Raw genomic sequence first — 17,836 nt, 5'->3', positions numbered from 1 at the left:
CCATAAAGCTTGTAAACGCTATGTTTAGGTTTGGATGCCACCACTGGAGTGAAGAGCACAGATGCCTATGCAGTCTGCTATATACTATGTAGTGAAATATATAGTGGAGAAAAGTTGAAAGACATGATTTGTCATGCCTACACTTTCACAGATGAACTTCTTCCTGTGTCTCCCACCAAAAAGTAACTGCTCCAGGATTCCCAATGACTACCAAGACTTCTAGAATTCCTGAAAAACGTCTTCCTGATTTTCCTTTGAACCAGTTGTAAATTATATTCCATGACACTCCCTGCCTGGATACACTTCCAAAACATTCCATGAAATTCCAGAAATCCCAAGGCTAGTGCTAAGTACGAGAGGTCATACATGCCCTCTCAGGTCCAGCAAGATGAATCAACGGGCAACCAAAGACAGACGTTGATTTTTAGAAACCTCCTCTGTCATCCTTGTCTGCTAGTCTGTTAAATAAATTCCATAAAGTGGCACTCACCAATGTCAGATCTCCTTTCACATGTCATAAACCAGCCTGTTGATGCTGTGTGCAGTTTAGTGATGTCACCTGACAGCAGACATTCACAGCACACATTTTGACTTGTCATAGTAGGAAAAGCAGAGGTGTTACTAATAACATTAACGATGGCTCTGTTCTCTTCAAGTGTCCCAGTGAATGATGACAGTGTGACAGTGAGCCGGCATGCACAATAGCAGGACCCTGAAACTGAAGCAGCTAAAAAGAACTCAGCCAGCCTCAGACATTTTTGCCTGTACAAATACAGCTACAAAAAAACTGACACAAGATTCACAATAATGGTATTGAAATAGATCTTTATTGTAGTAAAGCAACTGATACTAATGTTATCTGTAACTTTCTAGCCAAGCTATGTACCATATGGCGTAAAATAAGACATATTAACAAAAGACGCTGATTGTTAGCCAACAGGTGGCGAGCGATTAGTGAGTTCCTGGTCAGAACTACAACAAAAATTGACCGTATCTACTATGCTGCAGAGAAAAATGTTGATTAATGCAGCGATCCATTGTCAGCAATCATTGCCACGAGCTGAGGGCCTCCAACATGGCTGCCAGAGAACAGATCACTCACATGCACGTCTTTAGGTGTCAAGGAAATGGCAGATCCAACTGACGGAGACACAAAAGACAAACAGACAGAGCAAGACAGAGATGAGTGTTACTGACTACATTAGTCAGCTGAGAGCAGATGAAGGAAGGACAGAGAGAAGATAGGATGATGGAGGAGGCATATTAGGACAGACAGCATGCAGTAGAAGAGCTGATACTTTCTGTGTCGGTTCTATCTGCCACCACACAGCTCTGCTCTGCTGAGTTCTGATAATGAAGCCTGGTGGATAATCCCCCCTCTGCAGGGACATCTTTCTTTCCATCCCTCCACATTTCTGCCTGTCTGTCTGTCTTACTTCATCGGTCTCTCTCTTCATAAGTCTTCCATTCCCTTATCAATATCATGGCCCCTATCTAGGCTATTTCTGGCTGCATTCTCTCTGACTTTGAGGTTTCTATTTACACACACACACACACACACACACACACACACACACACACACACACACACACAGAGAGATAGACAAAAGTAACAATATGAAGAGCAGGTTTGACTGCATATACGTGGCTGGATTATTATTTTTTTTTTTTTTTGAGTGGTGGATCTGAAGCTACAATTCAGGTGAAAATATGAAAATTGCACAAAGTCTTATTGCAACAGCAGTGATATGGAATCAGTGTCAGGTTTCTCTAGCGGTCATCATTGGCATTACACCGTCCTCTGCTCAGGAAATTGACAATTGAATATAGATGTTTGCCATTTCGGGCAGTCTGCTGTTTGTATGCTGCAGTGTTACTTTGTTTTTCTCGGATGGATGCAGTCAAAGCCAAATCTGTTTTAGAAACAAACCACAGAAATGCAGTAAATTTGTGCCGTGAAAAGAAGGGCGGATTCACTATGGGCTCCTTTTCAGGCAAGACAACATATACATATACACATACAACACCGACCATACGCTGTGTATAAATCTGCAAATCATAAAAGGTAAATTGTCTAAAATGTTGCTGTTGATGGCACAACATACAAACCAAAGTTTTTTTTTAATCAGCTGTAAAATTTTCAGAGATAAGTGGCTCTTTCAGCTGAATTTACATGGCTCAGCTGTGTTGTGAACTAATAGGATGAGATGAGGTAACTGATTTGGATACAACATCATAACAACAATGACAAGATAGTTAAACATCTGGAAACCACAACATAAATTATACAAGTCTGATTTTCTGGAACACACAGCCAGGCAGACATTCAACTCAAAGCTGAAAGTGGATTTATGGCAGTGAGGAGGAGGCAGAACAGCTCACACACAACATGTATGTAAGAAACCACAGTGTGACAACACCCAGCAGACAGCCTTCATCTTCTCTCAACTACAAAAGCCTCAGACACTCATGGTTTGGTCATATTGAGAGACCTAAAGTCTCTTCCACCCAAAGCGTGCTGTTTGCTCATTTGCAAATGTTGCCGAGCATGGCTAGAGATAATCTAGCATTAGCCAAAAATGAATTCTCAAAATGAAACAAAAATGTTTTTGTATTCCTGATGCAGATGGTTGTTTCCTGCCGTAGTTTAAAGTTTCACTAACATGACATGTCACACGTAGCTGCGCTGCCTGGGTGATATCGCTCCTGGGTGCCAGCTGATGGCCATTAGCCATGGAACCACTAGACTGCCAACAAACCAAAAGTAAAGACAAACAATGCCAACAGGAATGCAATGGCACTGGCCTGTTAAATAAGCGCTTACTGGTATGTAACCCACTATTATGTATGAATGTGACAACCAATATAAATGCTTGTCACATTCACACATAATAGTGTATATGGCTGATAAACACGATACTATTAGCTGCTAACCAGCATGCTAATGGCAACATTTGCAGAGTTTATAAGTTTAATGATTTGTTTGGACTGGCACTGGCTCTGAAGATCTGACTCCAACAGCCACATTTCACCATAGAAGTGTTTTTTTTTATCTATAAACACTGGTACATCATTGACATTGTCTATGAGCTCTGTTATCTTCCACTGCTATCAAGCAAACAAGATGGCTGACAGATGTCTCAGTTATCTGACTGTGCCCTCGCTTGGAGGCAGACCAACTTAAAACGGGGACAAAACCTCACAGCACACTGACTCTTGATGTCAGATTATGAAAACATATAGACCACAGACAGAATTCACTCGGGTTACAGGCTACAGAGCTCAGGGTTTTTGGAACAGAGCTTCTTAAGGGATAAAGACTAGACAGTTATTTGATGTTTCAGGTATCTCTGTTGTGTACTTTGCTATTATTTGCACACAGACCCTTGTCCGGTGGGCCTCCATAAAGCAGCCAGGTGTGTTTGCAAGGAAGTTTATGACACACTTCACTGCCCCCCCCACCCCCCACCCCCCATCCTCATCGCTGTTTCCAGTACTTCCGCATTTTTCTGCTGGGATCATAAAGCGTCTTGCCTGTGGCTACAGACTGCATCTATTCTCAGGCCAAATCATTTGAACACGTGACCAAACCTGTAAACATGTAACAGGCGGGCAGGAGTGCTAGTTATATTACGTGGAACACAGATCTTTGCAGCTTTAGGGCATAACTTTGTTCCTTAACTTCAAACAGTGACCTCTGACCTTTCAGACAGAGAGGGTGCATTTTGAACGTTAATGTGACCGTATGCGGTTGTAGCAAGTAAGTGCGTTTTATTTATATAGCACTTTTCAAAACAGTAGTCACAACGTACTTAGCAGGTTAAACAACTTGTGGTACCGCAGCTGCGCAGTGACCAAGTCAGCAACGAGCAATTTTTGAGCAGTATGTAAACATATATAGACGTATAAGGAATGGTGGAGGCATGCTCTCCTCAGATTCACACTCCTGATTCTCTCCACATTCTCAGAGATGGCCCCTAGCCTGTTTAAAGGACCAGTTTATGTGTCCCAGAGGACCCACAGACACACTTCACCCACCAGCACCTCCCTTGTCCTGTTCTTTTCCCTTTTATTCTACTGTAAAACCAGGCTATAGTGAAATACAGAATGTGTTTAATGAGGCTATACTGTGGTTTCATTACAAGCATTTGGTGACTGCTTGCCATGGATGCAGAATAATTACCCACTGGTAAACCAACGTCACACACCCTTTTAACCTGACATACTGGAGGTATTTGCCCATTAGCAGCCGGGCCCAAGGTTGATGATGTCAATTGCTGGTTGCTCCGACCATCCAAGACTTTGGTCTAGAGCTAAATATCTGTACAACCACTGGACTGGATGACTTCAAATGACTTTAGTGAATCCCCTGAGCTTTCAACTCCAGCTGTTGTCAGGGCAAAATGTCTCCTTAATCCACACTTGGACCCATATCTGAAGAACTAGGTTAGATTTGCTCTGGATATCCATGCTCCCTGGGGATCAATGCTTTTCATTTAGGGCACGCCTTGAGCTTTTGTCTAGCGCCGCCATCGAGATAAAATGTCTAATTTGCATACAAGATATTTCACAATCTAGAAATATGGCTATAAAATGTGTTGATTCCGGCTCTCAAGAAGATAAACCATTTAATTCTACTAATACTGGTGAGGTTCAAAGAGCTGAAAAATCTCAATATGTTCTTGGTTTTGTCTCACACTTTGTATTGTGGGATAGGGGTGTGCATGGATAAAATCTTACATCTCTCACAGTATATGTCATTTTATGTTGCAGTATCGATATACAGTATATTGTGCTATAGTAACTTTTTGGGAAATTCAACAAAATATCTTCTAATTGCACCAGATACTACAACATAATGGATAAAAAGAGGGTCGTGCTGGTAATTTTTTTCTTTATTAGAACTGTTTTCAGTTTTATTGATTGGTTCACTGAAACAGATAACCCTTAGAAAAAGTCTGCAGCTGCATTTTATTTCACCTTTTTTTTTTTTACCTTTTTATGATCTATATCAATCATCCCATCTACATTTTTATTCGCCAGCTAGCTGGCAGGCTGTCTAGCGTTCCCTCCCTGCTTCTACATTTTTGCATTCCAACTAAATGGGGAGCGTCCCTCCCTCCCTCGCTCGCTTTCATAACCCCATCAAAAAACAAAACAAAAAAAGAGTCCCTCATGTGTGAGGAGAGATCCATGCCTGCTCCACAGAAAACAATGCCAGCCTTTCTGTCCTGGCATGAGAGAGAGAAAGGGAGGGGAAGAAAGCACGAAATAGAGAGATTGAGGGTTCTTTGTGTGTCCGGTGAGAGTTTCTGGATGTGAGAGAAAGAAAAGCTACTGATGTCTGAGAGAAATGGGCTTTGATGTGATGAGAGCAGACACCCATACTCAGAGCAATATGGGAGTTTAGTTCTAGTTTAGAAAATGAACAGAACTCTTATATAAAGATACAATATAAATGGCAATGACTTCTTCTATTTAGCCTTTCATCACTGTGGGATTTTGAAATCTTTAAGAATCAGCAGGCTAGCTAACTAGCTTACTTAGATGGCTAATGTGGCTAGTTTGGGGTTAGAAGGTCAGCTAGGCTAACTAGCTGATCTGCAGTACCTCATTTGCTAACGTTCACATTTGCAAAATAATACTGCTATGTTTTGCTTTTGAAAACTGACAGTGCTCTACTGAAAGGAAGTATAATCTTCATGACATATGAGCACATAGTGGATCTGATGCATCCTTCTAACATTCCAAAAATATTATAGATGTAACATAATGTGTTTTAGGAAGTCACACCTGACATTTGGCATTAGTTTGGGCAGAAGTTAAAACTTGACTGGACTATACTTGTTTTTAATATCGCTCCCCATCTATCCATCCAGATTTATACCAGTTTATACACTTTTAACAATTAGTAAGGTAGTAAATTATTATACATGATAAATGTAGGAATTACCTAAAGTAGCGTCCACAGTAGTTACTGGACTTTGATGCCAGAACTTCCTGGAGGACAAGAGCAAACAACAAATCTGACCAGCTTTGAGACAGACTTGTGGCAGTTCAACTTCAGTTGTAGTCTTGAAGCTGCACTTAATTGAACTGTTGCCTGAAAACACAGAGCACATGCAGTCATTAATACATATTTGAAAAATCTATTTCAAGGAAAACAAATTCCTAAACTGTTCTGTATATTAACTGCTAAATTGACATGAGAATATGCATCTAACAACCTGTTTTGGAACTGAAATGTTTAAGCTGTAGTATGATGATGCCGTTTTCCTGTTCTGATGTGACACTTGTGTGTCAACATAAAATATTGTTGTATACAACTATTATTGATGTAATGCATCAGAAAGATTTTGATCTTTTCAGCTGTTCTTGCCCTCACTACTGGGGATAAATAAATGAACATGGAAAACATACTACAGGTGTTTTCCTGATGAAGAGCTACTGTATTATACTATATACTATCCATGGTTTATTCATAGTGGCTTCTCCAGTACGGCATTGTTTGCATTGTGCATGATTACAGAGCTCCTCCTTCCTCCTTCAACACGGTCACCTCTTTATTTCAGACCTTTACTTTAATCAAATCACTTCAGTCATCACTCTCTCTTCCTCCCTTCCTCTTTTCTTCTCCTTCTCTCTTTTGATCACAGAGTACACACAGTAACACACACACATGCACACATGGCTGTCTGTTATGTAGGACTTTGGTGCTGCCAGTCAGGAATGTAAGTCTTAGTTTAGTGGAGCAAGCAGCAACAGGTCCACCTCCTGAATGGGAGTTTGTGGAGGATACAGCACCGGTTGCTTTAGACAAAGGACTGAGATCAAGACAAAGAGACAATCTGTGTTTCATGGCAAGAAGCGGCATTGAAGAAACTGTGTTGAATTCACTCTGCAGTCTTAAAGGTGTCCTGTGCAGTCAAGTTCACACTGATAGGATTGAGTCAGTAGCCAGGAGCGGCTATTGCCATGGAGGCTATGCATTTGCTGAACAACTGGAGAAAGGTAATTATTATATTTAGAGACAACAAAGGACAGGTTAAAACGTTGGCTGAAGTTTCACATGAGAAACATTGCATGCAACCTGAGTTGCAGAACAGTTTGCATTTGGCTTGCCTCTTCTGGCTCAGAAAAAAAAACCAGTTTCTTATTGCACTAAAGCATTTTCAGAATTTTCTCAACATTTATTTTTATTTTCTGGATGTTTTGTGATTTACTGTTTGAGGCTTCCCTGAGGCTGACTCTGCTGAATATCATTTCATGGGTTTGTCAGAAGAGCAAATATGATGATATTGCAGCAGTGTTTTGTTATCCTGAAGGCAGAGTACATCAGAACCATATTTTCCATCCCTGCTGCACAACATTTTAGGCATGCAAATGACTCCGGGTACACTCTGTGATTGCTATAATTATGTGTTTTCTAACCTTTCTGTGTGGTTTTCTGTGCTTCCTCACAACCACAAGCTTCTCACATCTCATATAATGACTGCAAAAGTGTTTTCTCACATATATATTCACCCATAAACAGAATCTGGCCACTAAACATGCGTACCAATATAAACATGGAATATATTTATAGCCATTTGTTCAGTGTGACTTGATGGAAATACCCTAAAATGACTGCGTAAGAAGGGAGGAATTTGTGGGATTTGGGCACAGTGTGTGTGTGTGTTTTCATAGGGACTGAGAGACAAGAGAGTAGCCAAGTTGGCTGATTTCCAGTGAATGTGTCAACTACCAAGAGATTTAAATGCGTGTGTGTTACTTCCTCAGAGTGTGTTGCTAAATGGTGTCTACCATCTGTTCTGTGTGTGCGCTGACAGCATGAATCACACCTTGACACATTAGTGTGTATGCAGAGTGGGGAGGGGGAATCCCGCTAAATATGGTTCAATTTTCTTAAATTATTGTGAAAAAAGTGTTAGTTTGAGACACTTTTACACTTTATTCAGATGTAGCCATATCAGAAGGTGACCACGAAAACACAAAACACACACGATTTTGAAACTGGAACTAACCATTGTTGTCCTGCAGAGATGAAGTCACCCATGAAGACTTTTGTGACTCATTTTCTGGCCAATATCGATGTTCTCGTTTCCTCCCTCAGGATCTTCATGTGTCGCAGGGAGCCGTAGACAGCTCAGTGGACATGGACCGCCTGAACAGGAACGTGCCTGAGTGTGGACGGCAAACCCACCAGGTGTTACAGGTGAGTGTGTGTGTTGGGGGATGGGAGAGGAGCTGGATTGGGCAAACAGGAATGAGTCAGAAAGAGAGAGCCAGCATCCACAGTGTTTTCAACTTGGCAGCCATCACAGAAAAACACAGTCATGTGTTATCAGTGTGTCAGTTCTGTTGCATGTTTCCAATATGGACCCACTCACACACAGTAAGCACTCTCTTCTTCTCATAACTGTATCCATTGATGGCAAATGTCACCACATTGGCCGCTCTGGTAGATTTGTGGCACTAAAACTCTCCATGGATGATAAGTACAGAGCTGAAGGCCCAGCTGAGTGAAGAGGCAGCAGGTCAGGTCAGGCAGTACAGCTGGGACGCTTCCTGACAGCATATGTCAGTGTGTTGTAAAGCAGGAATCTTCAGCCACAGTCAGTAATTAGACAGACCCGGAGATTGGATGTGTTTCCCACCTGCTGGGTCTGACAATCCTTTCAGACATTAAGGGGAGGGCTCTCTGTGTGTGTGTGTGTGTGTGTGTGTGTGTGTGTGTACTTGCTACATAGTTAGTACTGAAACACATTTTTTTACCTACAGAGTGAGGACACTTTTGGCCAGTTCTCAATTAGGTTAGAATTAGGTTATGGTTAGGGTAAGGGGCTAGGGAAAGCATTATGTCAGTGATGGTCCTCACAAAGATGTGTGTGTGTGTGTGTGTGTGTGTGTGTGTTCTGTTTTTTTCTTGTGCATGTATGAGAGTTAGAGGGAGCAAGAACTGGAACATAAAACACAATGAGATTCAACTTTAATGATTCCTGCAGGGAAACTGGGACGATGCTGCAGACAGTGCAAGGAAAACAGCAATATAAATAAGAATATAGCAAATTGGAGGTATTTAAATGTCATTTCAGCAGATTTTCAACAGAAGAATGTTCATGTAGAAATGTACAATTGAAAAGTAAACAAAGAATTGTTATGATGTTGTTATATTTTAGCATTTTTTTATGTGGCGCTCCTGCTGGGTGAAAGAGCACCATCATTTTTATGGGAGAAAGATTTTATTAGAACAGATTTCTATTGTCTCTTCTACTATCTATTTAAGTTTTGTTATCAATTATTTTGCTATTAATATTCTGTTTACCAACAAGGTTGATTATATGTTCAATTTCAGACAGGAAGTAAACCTGACGTATGTGTGGCTTTTGTCCAGCAATGGTGTCAAGATGGTTCATATTTCTTCCTGTATTATATTTACCTCATCTTCAATTTTATTTTTCTTGTGAGTTTTTTCCACTTAAGATCTCACTTTTTAGGTGACAAATGGTTAGTCTTGTTGTCTAGGAATGATACTGATAATGAGCTAAAAAAAGAAAAGTAATAAAGAAATAATGCACAACCGTACACTGGAGCCAGAAAAAGTACAACATACACAATATACATGACAAAAACAGAGTTTATATACATAGTGTACAGAAAGTGTCAGTACAGACTTCTACAGTTATAAATCACCTAATCAAATACAATATATTTCATTTACACATGTAGGCATAAAGTATTTAGCACGCATGCAAATTCAGTGCATTACATTACATTACATGCTCTGTATGTGCAGACAGAGAGAGGAGCAGGCTGTTGCTGTGTGCACCACATGGGAGCAGCAGCACACAGCATATAAGGCAGTATGAATCCTGCAGTGATGCCCGACTGGCACCTCCTCTCTCCTCCCATCACTCCCAGTAAGCCTCCCAGTGCCTCCCAGCCAGTCTCTATCTCGGCAATCCTCTTAGTCTTGACCCCACTCCACCGACGGCACCACCACAATCAGATAATCCTATTAGGACACACACGCTAGCTAACTGAGTCAATGATCGCATACAGGTTGCAAATAAGAAAAGTAAGGGCTCAAAAGTGGGACAAAAAGACTCAGCCGCAGCAGGTTTTAAAATGCAAATCCATACCAGTGAGTGACTCCACACCCTACTGGTGTTAAATGAAACACTTCACCTGGTACAGAGCTTTATCGGCACCAGGGAACAAACAATTCTTTAGTCAGTGCTCACCAATTCAGAAATACCTGACAACTTTATAATTGTGTCAAATTTCTGCCTAAAAACAAGGTCAGTTTTGCATAGTCACTCAATTTAAATAATTGGCTATCCCTTAAATGTAATGGGCCATACCATACATGTGAAAGCTTTATGTTACTCTGTCAGCTGGAAGGGAACATCAGCCCTCCTGAGGGCTGCCCTGGTGTCAATTTGTCTTTGATATTCCAAAATATTTTTTTCTTTTCTCCCTTTGGAATAATGGATGTTACTCAACAGGAGAAGTAATTAATTTCATTACATCAAACCCTAGGGGGTAAAACTACAGAGACAAAGAGAAAAACACGACATAACACATTTTGCTACATCCCAGCCAGACCTCACCTCTACACTGGGAGTCATGTGACAATAAGAGGATGACTAAAAAGCAGAATTGTCTTTATATTCAGGCATCGCTGTGCCGAAAAGTGCTCATCACAAGTTAACTCGTTGAACACCCTCCAGGAGCTTCATGTTTCTTAATTGCAGAGTGCTGTTGCTATGGCAACATCCCTTCCCCCTTGCTGAGCCGAGAGCGCATGGTGGTGCTTTAGGCAGAGCTGCGAGGGGGAGAGGGACACACACACACACACACACACACACACACACACACTTCCCTCAGTGTGTAGAGGAATATGTAAGCAGCCAGCTATGGAAATGACCTCCCATAGTGAAGACATTCAGACTCCTCTTCTCATCCCCAGAGTGGAGGATGAACCTCTCTCTGTAGGTCTGATGCATTAGTGAAGCAGTTAAACTCCACAGAAAGATGACTGTTATTGCTCCTCTGTGGCTCCTCTGTAATACTACATATCCACATTTTTAGTGTCATGCACAACCTATTAGTTCAGCTAATGGACAGGACATGATTACTGATTAGGTCCCATTCACGTTGTGCCTTTTATAGTCCAGACATAGTTCTGCAAATGGAAATGGAGGATGTGACCTCTTTATGTTTAGAGGTGTAGATTACATACAGCATGTTGCAATGTCTGCAAAGCTGACATTTTCTTTGTGGAGGCTTTCAATGTAGGTGTTCCCAGCCAATTATTGATACTGTAGCTCATTTAAAGCACTTGTAAGTAAGCCAAATGTATTTGTATAGCGCCTGTCATAGACATAAGTCACAAAGTGCTTTATAAAAGCATTATATAACATACAAGAAAGAAATCAAAGAAGATGAAGTGACCACCCGAGCCATGTGTTGAAAAGTGCAAAACTAAAAACACAATACATAATTAAAAAAATACAATAAAAAAACAATAAATAAAAACACAGTAAGTACATAAGATGCAGACCTGGAGCATACAGGTTACCCAACCGCCTGTCTAAACAAGTACGTCTTTAGCTGCCTTTTAAAAGAGTCCACAGAATCAGCAGACCGTAAGGGTGCAGTCAGAGCCTTCCATAGTTTAGGTGCTATGGTCTCAAAAGCTCAATCACCACGGGTCTTAAGGAGAGTGCGTGGGACAGACAGCAAATTTAGCTTATCTGACCTAAGAGAGCGAGCTGATGAGTAAGGACATAGTAGTTCAGCCACATACAGTATGTGGGAGTGTGACAGTGCAATGCTCTGTAAGAGTAAGAGTGAGAATTTTAAAGTGGATCCTATACACTACAGGGAGCCAGTGAAGAGATCTTAGTATAAGGGCAATGTGAGACCTGAGATCTATTTGACCTAGTGAGTAATCTTGCGGCAGCATTCTGGCTTGCCTGCAGACGATCACTAAGTAAGGAGAAAAGTATGTAAGTAAGTCAATGCGAGATGAGATAAAGGCATGTATAAGCATCTCTAATTCACCAGTTGAAACTACAGATCTCAGTTTACCAATATGTCTTTGGAAAAAACAAGATCTGGTCAGCTGCATAACATGGGTGTCGAACGACGATGATCAGATATTACCCCTAAATCATGCAGGTTGGCGTGGGCAGCAGAGGAAAGAGGCTCAATATTTTGCATGATCATGGGAACAACTTTTTCTGGAGCAACAACCAGAACCTCGGTCTTATCAGCACTGAGCTGTAAAAAATGTTCTGTTGTCCAGTCCCTAACAGGGTTAAGACTAGGAGCCTAGATAACCTAAAAGCCTCACTAGGTTTGAATGAAAAGTGGAGTTGGATATCATCCACAAATAAATGATATGCAATATGATATCTGTTCATTCTCTGTCCCAAGGGCAGCAAATATAAAGAGAATAAGAGGGGCACCAGAACCGAACCCAGCTGGACACCACAAGACAAGTGGAGACTTGTAGCTATGAATGAGTTATGTATGACTTTTTCAAATAGTTACTTGATACAAAATACACGTTTTGTCAACGTAATCAAAACATGCAATGCATTTTGCTGTGTTTTATAGTAAAAACACTAAATGGTCCTAAAATGGAAATAAAAATCTACCAAAAAGTGGGATTTTTAAAACCGCCCTCATCAAGAACAATTGATTCTGAGTGTACCGCATATTCCACAAATGTTTGTATTTTTCTGGCAAAAGAAGGGAAAAGGCCTGAACGGTACACTAAGAAAAAAAGGCTCATTTATCCAGACCAAAAACTCAGGATGAATGGAATTTACTATTTGTTTGTGACCTTTGACCTCCTTTTTAGAGCACTCCACTGGACCTCATTGAGACTGGAAAGGGGCTGAAGTTCCAGGCAGAGCGCCCGCACCTGGTCAGCCTGGGTAGTGGACGACTGAGTACAGCCATCACCTTGCTGCCCCTGCCTGAGGGTGAGACATCTGCTGCAACACCAACACACCAGTTAGCTTCAGAGAATGATGTAGCTACAACAACTGTTGTCAGTGTTACAAAATATGCTTAGTTATTTTTGTCGGGGAAAAAGGCTTTTGAAGACACAGTTTTTATATTATGGATCACTCTTGTATTATTCACTTACATCTAATAAATTATCGCTATCACATTGTATGTTTCCAGACCTTTTGCATTATTGGCTTTTTATTGTGGTGTTGGCTTTATAAAAGTTTAGTTTAAATGATTTTATAACATTTATAGGCTTTTACAAGGGGTCACAACGACACACACACACACACACACTTGCATCTCTGGTGTTATCACCTCTATACCTATCTTGCGTCCTTGTCTGTGTCTTTGTCTACTTTTAAAGATAAACAGATGAAATTTACAGATAAACAGGAAATTAATCAAAATCAGCGCCCCATATCGCTCTTTTCCAAGCAACTGTAGCTGTCATAGTTCGCGGGGACCCACTTGAGCATGGTTTCCATGGGAACGCAGCCGTCGAGGCTTTCATCATACGGAAGTGGGCGTGGTTTCATTTCAAGTTGGTATGCAGCCTGAAAGGAATACCTGCAGACACTATTCAGGGCTGAAAAAGGTATTACCATCATAATATTGCTGGTAAAAAAACTATTTGATATATATTTTTATTTATCGTAATATTGTCCTTAAATATGGTAGAATTGATCATCAGTCAAAAATAGTTACGCACCGTGATCTGTAGTAAAGTTTATAGTAAAGATTATTTTATTATTATCAAAAAGTAGCAGGTATCTACAAAGGGAATTAATTTAACCCTCATCCTACCAACATATTTAACATATAAGGACTACCGACTGGGGTCCCAGAGTAATCTACTGTAAGAAACAACCATCATAGCAAAATAACAAAAAAATAATTTCTTCGCAAAACATTATTAGTTATGTAATTAATGTCATCTGAAAAAAACACATCTTGGAGCTCTGAGAAACAGCAAACCTCCTCAAATCCTTCTCCTTGCACACGCCTTCTCTCCCTCTCCCTCTGCAGCCTCAAAAATGTTTACATTTGTGCTTTTCCCCACACACACCATGTCCTGCTCATGCTCTGACTGCATGTCAATCATATGCATGACACACTATTTTACATTCAATTTTCAATTCAATTTTATTTATATAGGAAATCTGTCTGCTGCATCTGTGTCGGTCTCCTTCAAAATGACTGACAGAGTGCCCCCCCAACTAATTAAAACAGAAAACAATGATATAAATACACACACACACACTTCCCTCAGTGTGTAGAGGAATATGTAAGCAGCCAGCTATGGAAATGACCTCCCATAGTGAAGACATTCAGACTCCTCTTCTCATCCCCAGAGTGGAGGATGAACCTCTCTCTGTAGGTCTGATGCATTAGTGAAGCATCTGTGTCGGTCTCCTTCAAAATGACTGACAGATTGCCCCCCCCAACTAATTAAAACAGAAAACAATGATATAATGAATATAATAATATCTCAGTGCAAATAATTCATGCATGATTACATTAAATCTGTCATAAATCAATCAAAAAGATCCCCATAACCATCAGTATAATAATGATGAATTCCACAATATGTACTTGTAATGCAAATTGCATATTACTGCACCAAATCAGATGTTATTCTGACTCTTCTTCCTTCCCCCAGGCCGGACCACAATGGGTCATGGTCCCATGGACATCAACATCCAGGGCCCTGGGGTGGCTGCCCAGCACTGCTACATAGAGAACAGGTCAGGGGTCATCACGCTGCACCCCTGTGGAAACCTCTGTGCTGTTGACGGGCTCCAGGTCACGCAGCCCGTGCGCCTGTCGCAAGGTAGGAATCCGCTCAAACATCTGACCCACAATGCACTCTGCTGCACTGGATGCTTTCTGTTTCTGCATTTTTGGTTAGACTTTACCTGAAGTGCACTGTGAATCAGTTTAACCAGATTGTCAGCAACATTAAAATCAGCAATTTAGTTTATTTTAATAATATTGCTTCTGCTTCATGTGATTTTCAATTTTCTCCACAGTAAAACAAATATTACAGGAAACCAATGACCAGATGTTAAAAGATCTGTGGTTTCTGTTTAACTCAGCTGCTCTCCTGCCTACTGATGTGTATTATCTCAGTTACTGTAAGAGATCAATCCATCAGCTCTCTGCCTGGTCAGTGAAAATGCAGGAGCCAGCAGGTCTGTTCAATAAAATGCACAGTATGATAGCCACCGACTGAAGAACAGCATGAGGTTCCTGTGTTAATGAGTTACCAAAGTGAGCTTTGCCGTGCTCAGGCATGCAGATATTAAAGAAACCAGAGGGAGAGATGAATTGATTATGGATCTTAGAGCGACGACTGTGGATTTTATCCCCCATCGCTTGCATTGGAATTGCTTTAGGAAGGGATCTCTTAATGGCCAGTGTGAACAGGAGGAATCAGCAGGCACAACCTGTTTCTATGTCCATATGGGCACCTGCCTATTGTTTTAAAACCAACTTGCTGCCATTGGACTCTGTTGTAAAGATGTTTCAGGTAAAGTCGCTACATCCCTGTATCTTCACAGTTGCCTGATAGCCAGAACTATGAATATACTGTAGGTTGGAAAAAAAACAAGTCCCACCACTCTTCTCCACCATGCTTTACTCCCCAAACAGTTTGGGGCTGAGCAGAGATTTCCTAATATACCAACACCAGAAGAAAAGAAAAGTTTATATATATATACGACAAATACTGTATATGATGTATCAGTCAGGTGGGAGGGATCACTGTCTGGTATGCAGTTTAAAATGACAAACAGGTGTATTTTTGCATCATAAACCTGCCCAGTGTTGCTTAAACAAATCAGAGAGGAAGTAAAACTGTAAACCATGTAACTGTTTTGATTTAGTCATGCACATTCATAGAAGTTTACATCAGAGCCTCACAGGGAGCACAGTGTGTTATGAGAATGAATTAAAGGGACACTGCTCATCATTACTCACAGGATGTGAACTTCCCTCTCTGCTGCTGGGTAATCACACACTGTCGTGGTATTTCTCATTCTCAGACGGCTGTTTACTCAAAAAAAACAGCACAATCAGTACATACATGAACTAACATGATTCCTGTCTAAATGCTCTCTGCATACAGTATCCTGTGTCCTGCATGACTGTGTGATGTATGAAGAGCATGTGTGTTTCCTGTCAGTGTGTCCCTCTGTCTTTTGGTATTTCAACCTGGACTCTGGCTGGGTAACCTGAGCGGGGACGCAGGGCTATTTATACTGCCCCTCTACCCCAGACAGAGCCGAATTTAGCCCCAGAGGGAGTTTCAGGTTGAAGAATGAGTGTGAGGGTAAGCCAGAGTTCATGCTCAGGGTCCTCGAAGAGTTGTAATGAACAGTGTGAAGAGCTAAAGTAGACATGAAAGGAAGTTTTGGTTGTTTACAAGGTGGTATCGCCTCCTTTAGTGTTAATGCAGGCTGATATCGATTTAATTTTACAGCAGGAAGTGGATAAGACATGATTGGTTACGCAACATTTGACTTACCACTCCCATGAGTTATGTAAATTATGAGTAATACATTTTAGTATGTTCAGTACAAGACTAGTGAAGTATTGTAGGGTCCAGGGGATGCATCATAGTAAGCTATGACTAGATGCTGATATGTGTAATCTAACGCTGTCTGCAGTATTTTTTACTTTATAAATAAATAGTCGAGTGGCGGCTTCGACATGTCAGCGTCACAATTCATAGAAAACCAAGCAGCAACAAGTCCGTGTTGTTACAAAATGAAAATGTGCTCAACAAGGTTTTAGTGGTAATCTGCCTGGATTTACAATATAAATCATAAGAGCCGGTGGAGGGAAATCCTGACAATGAAAGGGCATGCAAAACCTAAGCCAGTTTGTTCAAAGCGAGATGAGCTGATGTTTTAAAGAGATAAAGGTTGGTCGGCTTGATTCAGCCCATCAGAAGGAGTACAAGGGGAAGAGGGGACTTGGACGAAAATCACAACAAATTCATTCATTCCTTCAGTTCAAAACAGCTCCACCATGAAAAGCTACAACATTAAAACGCTGCTTCCACATGAATGTATCGGTAATTCTAATCACAAAATATTATATACATATTACAACATTCATTCACAGGGGCCATTTTCCCACAGCATGAGTACTTTACTTTGACACTTTTTGTACATTTTGCCAATAACACTTCTCTGCTGTTGAGTAAGACTTAGAATGCCGGACTTTGACTTGTAATGGAGTATTTTCACAGTATTGCTACTTTTACTTCAGTAAAGGATCTCAGTCCTTCCTCCACCACTGACCTTATGCGGCCCCCAACTATCTCATACCCCCCCTCCCTTTGTGTTTACAGTATATGTTTGCTGTTTCAGTAGGCACACGGTGACTGTATATAAAGTCAGTGGGACAAACAAATGAGCATATGATAACCAAGCAAATAATCTGATGGCACACACACTATATAATATTTATTGAGGTTATTGTGCCTACACTTACCCTGAACACTCCTTTTAATGTGTATCTTTATGGCCGTCAAATACATGAAATACATGATAATACTGATAATACTTAAAGCTTCATCTTTGTTCTTTTATAAAGTGATAACAGTAGGACAGGAGAGAGAGCCACACCTTGGCATGCTCTCTCACTGTGGCTAATCAGCTTTACTGACATGACAGGTTAAACCCTAGTGGAGGTTGCCAAAACACTATAGACTCAATTCAGACCACAGACTGATATTAACATAACCAATAAATGTTATCGATCAGTTGAATTCCTCTACGGTGGATTAGGATGTGTGTGT

General features: G+C 40.8%; 1 protein-coding gene and 1 long non-coding RNA gene across 33 annotated transcripts in view; one reads left to right on the top strand and one right to left on the bottom strand.

The window, feature by feature from the left end:
* phldb1b (pleckstrin homology-like domain, family B, member 1b) overlaps positions 1–17,836 on the top strand; it is a 116,766-nt gene that overhangs the window by 20,130 nt on the left and 78,800 nt on the right. For 4 of the 32 annotated variants that reach the window (XM_044203979.1, XM_044203978.1, XM_044203965.1 and 1 more), the window contains exons 1-4: positions 6,790–7,011; positions 8,114–8,215; positions 12,875–12,998; positions 14,690–14,860. In XM_044203979.1, coding sequence (XP_044059914.1) covers positions 6,976–7,011; positions 8,114–8,215; positions 12,875–12,998; positions 14,690–14,860 — 433 coding nt within the window. In that variant the 5' untranslated portion in view covers positions 6,790–6,975. Of the gene's footprint in view, positions 1–6,782; positions 7,012–8,113; positions 8,216–12,874; positions 12,999–14,689; positions 14,861–17,836 lie in introns of those variants that run through there. The other 28 variants (XM_044203970.1, XM_044203972.1, XM_044203968.1 and 25 more) reach the window with 12 other exon arrangements.
* Positions 734–8,157, bottom strand: LOC122879616. The gene is made up of 3 exons (XR_006378746.1): positions 8,025–8,157; positions 5,954–6,103; positions 734–1,140 (listed from the first exon to the last, which is right to left on the bottom strand). It is a non-coding gene; the product is annotated as an uncharacterized LOC122879616 (long non-coding RNA).

This window comes from Siniperca chuatsi, linkage group LG7 (genome assembly GCF_020085105.1).
Source record: "Siniperca chuatsi isolate FFG_IHB_CAS linkage group LG7, ASM2008510v1, whole genome shotgun sequence".
In the NCBI taxonomy this organism is placed as follows: domain Eukaryota; kingdom Metazoa; phylum Chordata; class Actinopteri; order Centrarchiformes; family Sinipercidae; genus Siniperca; species Siniperca chuatsi.
The sequence above is the reverse complement of the archived record's forward strand: the minus strand, read 5'-3'. Positions and strand labels throughout refer to the sequence as shown.